The 5623-nt window shown below is 37.5% G+C and overlaps 1 protein-coding gene across 1 annotated transcript; it reads left to right on the top strand.

The window, feature by feature from the left end:
- Positions 1-5234, top strand: exd1 (exonuclease 3'-5' domain containing 1). The gene is made up of 11 exons (XM_044143542.1): positions 1-255; positions 344-409; positions 488-518; positions 1266-1342; positions 1425-1498; positions 2005-2091; positions 2185-2289; positions 2375-2455; positions 2897-3040; positions 3508-3699; positions 4309-5234. Exons 1-11 carry the CDS (start codon positions 126-128, stop codon positions 4882-4884), a joined length of 1563 nt encoding a protein of 520 aa, XP_043999477.1. The 5' UTR covers positions 1-125; the 3' UTR covers positions 4885-5234.
- Positions 5235-5623: the final 389 nt, after the last annotated feature.

The raw sequence follows: 5623 nt of genomic DNA, 5'->3' as shown, positions 1-5623 counted from the left end.
CAGCATAGCTGCGCGCTTAGTCCATTAGCATACGTCTGATAAGTAAGTGTTAGCAGAGCTAGCTGGTCTTTGGAAGCAACAACTGTCCATTTCTGGCCAACTAATTATCCAATTACACTTTCAAGATGGTTCTCGACGATGCCCAGTTCATCTCATTTCTGAAAGGAAAACGCATTAAACTGACTCTGAAGACTTCTTCGTACTTTGGCGTCGTCGTTCGCATCAACTCAAACAAGACGCTGGTTTTGACAGACGGTCAGCAACTGTTTACGACCCTACCAATTCACATTTATTCGTTGAGTATGGCATTACTTTAACTTTTTTGAGGTTATATTTGTTCCAGTGAGTGGCAGTAATGGATGCAACTATCCAGGAACTAAACTCTTCTTTGGACGTGAGATTCTGAACGGTGAGTACTCTAGGTCAGAAAGTGTTGTCATTTTGCTGTCATCAAACATCTAATTGTTTTGCATAATTAAATCCCAAGTTGAATTCGCCAATGAAGAAAACGATGACAGGTGAGTAGGCTATCTTGATGCAACTCAATAAAGGAAAATTTATTTATTTATTTATTTATTTACGTTCATAAAGTGAAAATCATAAATTATATCATCACAGTGATTTATTTCGACTGCTTATTTATGTTTATTTCGATAGTTGCGGTTAACCGATAATGACCACCCACAAATGGACTATTAAATTAGACTGGGAAAAAAATACTGTTACAGAAATTGCATTTTTTGACTTGCACAAATATGGAGAAGACCACTAACTTGACAGTTGTCCAATAACCAGTTTATAGTACCCTCCCTAAGGAGATTAAGGCACAACGGTTCATTGAAAAACAAAAGTGATTGCTAAGCTTTTTGTGAAAAAGTGACTGGATAAAGCAAGTTGTGAAACAGAGCCACAGACTGGTTACCTCAATGCCATTCAACATGAGCAGTTAATTTATGCAAAAAGAGCCCAGACATAAATGAAGAGCATATGTACACTTGGTGAATGAATTATTTTCACTAGTCATGTTTTTTGTATGAAAAATATTTACTGGTCTTATGTAAAATTTACAATTTATGGAAAAAGAATTTCTAAAATGTGAGTTTCATTAGCTACAACTTATAATCTTAAAAGTGAACTGAAATAAGAACTCAATAAATTAAATTTTTATAGATGTGGTAATTTATTGAAATGTACTTGAAGATTATAAAAGAAGTGGGGTCTGTAATGTGGAAATTTATGGTGGGATAAATAAAAATGTCTCCCAGGAAAATTACTCAGGATGTGCCTGAAGAACACCTGGATGTAGAGAAGTTTCAGCCATACAGAAAGTTAATGACATTGGGTGAGTTTGTTTAATTTCAATAATCCCACATTCAAACAAACTCTCTAAGCTTACTCAATTTTGAGAGGATCCCCATTTCCAGATGATGATGAAGATGACGCGGAATGCATCAACTTTGTGGTCATAGATGAGATCCATGAGAAGTTTGGACCTGCTGTAAGTTTACTTACTTTCTTTTTAGTATTTAAAACACTGAACACATAAAATTGTGACCACTGGAAGGTGAAGCCATTATCACCGTGCATATTTTCTTTGTGGCACCTGCTCTGGGAGAGGGCAGCAGATGCTAATTGAACGTCTTATTCCTCAGGGCAGTTTTTTAAAGCTGTTGAACTGGGCAAGTGTGAGGATTTGAGCAAAATTGTAACAACTATACAACTCACTCTATTAGACGGGTAGAGGGATATTATGAAAAATTGTCTTTTTTGAGTTTATATCTTGTTATACAATTACTAACTGCTAACATCTCATGGCAAAATACAATAATGCAATTTTGGGGAGTTTATTGGAGCATGTGCCTTTACAGGTTAGGGCTGTTTTCTCAATAATGAGGGTAACAACACATTGTTATGCAGGTCATAATGTCATGCTTGATTGTAAGTCATAAGTGTTTTTTTCCACTCTGCTGATAGAAATGTTAAGTGTCGGGGTCTTTGGTGTAGGTGATGCACATCAAGAAGCAGCATGTGATTGGTGTGGGAGGTGAAGGAGTTGAGCTCTTCAAAAATGGAAGATTATGTTGGCTGCAGGTGAGAAAGTCTGAACTCTTTTGGGTATTTTCTTTTTTTAGATTTTTTTTATGTTCCTTTTTCTCACAAATACTTTAAATACAATTGCTTTAGATTGCCACTAAAAACAAGGTGTACTTGTTTGATATCCTTCTGCTCGGAGCGCTGGCCTTTAAGAATGGTCTGTCCATGATCCTCGAAACTAAACGCATACTCAAGGTGAGTTTTATGTGAACAATAGAACCCAAAGTTACTCAGAGATGAACCGTATCCTGCCATCTTTGCTCATTTGACATCTTTTCAGGTCATTCATGACTGTAGAGCCATTGCTGGAAGTCTGGCAGCTCAGTTCGGGGTGAAACTAACCAATGTATTTGACACACAGGTAAGTACATGTGAACAACATGTAAAATTATTGTATTGTTCACTTTTATCAGTATTTCAGTGGAAGGGGAGAATCGATTTTAAGTATTTAATTTCCATTTACGTTTAATGATTGTCCTCACAACTGATGAAAGCCCGCAATTTAGTTTCTCAGAAAATTTGAGTATGTAAGAAATGTATGTAAAGTACATACATTTCAGTTTTAAAATTCTTACTACATTGACTAAGTCTGTTTAATATCCTAATGTAAATTCGTTTTGGGATTTTATTTTTTCAGTAAACACTTGAATTATATCACTCTGTGTATAGTAAATTAGAAAGATTATAACAATTGTATTTGCATCAAGTCTGTTCAATTTGTAATCTGTGTTTTGGCTGGCTTGTGTGTCCTTCTGATGAATATACTGTTTGATTTTCCATTTCTATTTTAATTGATCTAAAGGTGGCAGATGCCATGTGCTTCTACAGGAGAACAGGCGGTTTCCTTCCTGACAGAGTCAGCACTCTCCCAGAGGTAGTAAGTCTGCATCTGAACGTCCCTTCCTCCAGGCTCTCATCTCTTCATGTGAGGTCACAACTCACCAAGGTACAATGTTCATTCTCCCCATTTTATTCAGTGTCTCCTCTAATAGGGCAACCATTTTAACCACATCGCAAATATATTTTAGTCTCATATTGTGCTATTAAAATTAAACCTGGTATTACAAATATGATAGCTTGGTAGCCGATTTTTTTGTTTTTGTTGTTCAGGCTTTTGTTAATTGAACTTGGTCCGATCCAATTGGTAGCTCATATTGAGTTTTCAGTAGCTTAGAGTTTAAGTTATGCATTTTATGTTATTAAAGTGCTATAATGATACGGCAGACCTTATGGTTGTGCTGCAGGAGGTATTTTATGTGAAGCAAATCTATTCTGCGAGGTGTTTAATGGATTTACCATTTTATTGTTTCAAAGGGATCAATGAAGTTCAGAATAGTCAATGACTAGAATTTTGTGCCTTTTGTGCCTGTATATTGTAGAAGTAATTTGTTTGCATTGTTATCTATTTAATAGGAAGAAATGGATATGTGGTACAAGCGGCCTTGCCCTGTACCGCTTCTGAAGGTGATGTCGTTATCTGTGATCCATCTGAAGCCTCTCAGACTGGTGCTGCTGGACACACTGATGACCGACTACATGATCCTGGTGGATTCGTATCTCAACAGTAACCTCTGTCAACCTGATGGACTGGGGCATGTCACTATGGTCAGTCATTAAGAACCAAAAACTGACACAGATGTGAAAAAAAAATGACTCTACACTTATTGCAGCACAAAAAGCATTAGGGAGCTATTTATAAAGGAAGCTGCTACTTGATGTGATATAAAAGTCTTTGTTATCCATAAATGCAGATATTTATAGAGGCAGATTTTGTAAAATATTACAAAATTGTAAAATATATATCTTCTTTCAATTATGACAAACTGCATTAGTCTATAAGAAAGAGACACCAAGGCCCATGTTAGGGTTGATGGAGTTTGTGTCTGGAAAAGTAAATGTTTTATTAGAAAAGCATCTCAATAACTAACAGACAGAACATTGCATTCTCCATGTTATTCTCTGACTCTATTTCTTTTGGGCAAAGAAAAGATGTCAAATGGGCAAGACAGAATTTGGGCAGATTTTGGGCAAAGTCCAAAATCTGTCTAAACTCTAGAGATAAATTTTGATCTGCTGTTTAAACTGGAGTGCTAAACTGAAAAACCAGAAAGCATAGGTGGCTTTCTTGTTGGTGAATCTCATATCGGTCTACTCATAGTGTCGATAACGCATATTTTTACATTAATAAGTAAATTTGCCTGTTTGTATTCACAGGAAAACGTGCTGGAGTTGCCCAAGGAGCTCAGGAAGCTGGATGAAATGCGCCGTGAGCGGCAAGAATGGGCTTGCAATCGGTACCCTGTGACAGAGCGAGGGTTGCTGGCTCGCTTCAACCCGTATCCTAAGTCACAAACCACACCTGCTGCTGATGGCCACAGCAGTACACAGCCTGACTCCTTGGAAGCAGGAACTCCAGCACCACATCCATCACCAAAAGTGGATAAAAATACTTCCCTTACCACAAGTTTAGACAAAGAATGCAATCAGATGCAAGTGCATGTGATGGGAAGGGGCATGTTGTTGGGGAAAGAGCAGTCATCTGTCCCAAGCTTTCTGTCAAGTGGAAGAGGTTTCCTTCTCCAGAAAGCACAATCTCAGATTACTGAAGAGGGCGCTGGTGGCATGAATAGGCAGGAGATGGCTATCAGAGCTGATGGCTGTAAACTCACCAAACCTGGCTCCAATGATAACGAATCTAACAAAAACACTTGTGGTTTGAGAGAACATCCTTCTCCACCTTACCCGTCTGTCTCCTCACTTATTCAATCATTTCGGTCCTTCAGAAATTAAGAGTCAGGCTGCAAAACCAAAGCTTTAGGTACACTGGTTGGTTCATGCTATGTAATTTTGTGACCACTAGATAGCAGCAGATGTTCTTTTACAAAAGTTCAGAGTCAGCCTTTCTGAGAAGCTTAGAGCCAAAATATGTTTTATTTGAGCTTTGTGGGTCACTTTAAAAGTAGAGTATTTCTGTTGTTTTGTGGTTTTTGTGTTCTACTACTTTTCATTCAAGTAAATAATATGATTCTGAAAATTTCCAGAACTGAAGACATCAACTGAAAGTTCTGTTTGTTCTAAATTACAGCTTTTATTGTGATGTCTAAATAAATAAAAGTATTTTCCTTGGAAAGAAAATTAAACTACCAGACTTTGTCTTTTACTACTTGCAGCCTGGCTTGCAATGACATATAGTGTTCACTAAGCAAAAACATTGCTAGCTGACTCTTTTTGTAAATACTCATTGTACATATAAAAAAATGACCCAGCCTGAGTAGTGAGTCCTAGCAGCTTTACTCTTTCTGGAAACTTGTGTAATTGATCACAGGTGGCAAGCACCTGTTGCGTTCTACAAAAGCTGATCATATCCAATTAATGTGATTCTTTGAGATACCATGCAGATTTCACAGAGGAGCTCCATAGCCGTTTTTCTTGGGTCATCAGCGATATTGCCGTAGATCAAGGCATGATCACAACAGGAGGGCATTGCTGTATCCTGCAGCGTGAATGGAGGACTCTGTTGTATAATCAC

Source organism: Gambusia affinis, linkage group LG16 (assembly GCF_019740435.1).
Source record: "Gambusia affinis linkage group LG16, SWU_Gaff_1.0, whole genome shotgun sequence".
Taxonomy (NCBI): domain Eukaryota; kingdom Metazoa; phylum Chordata; class Actinopteri; order Cyprinodontiformes; family Poeciliidae; genus Gambusia; species Gambusia affinis.
Note: the sequence above shows the minus strand (reverse complement) of the source record. Positions and strands in the feature narration are given on the sequence as shown.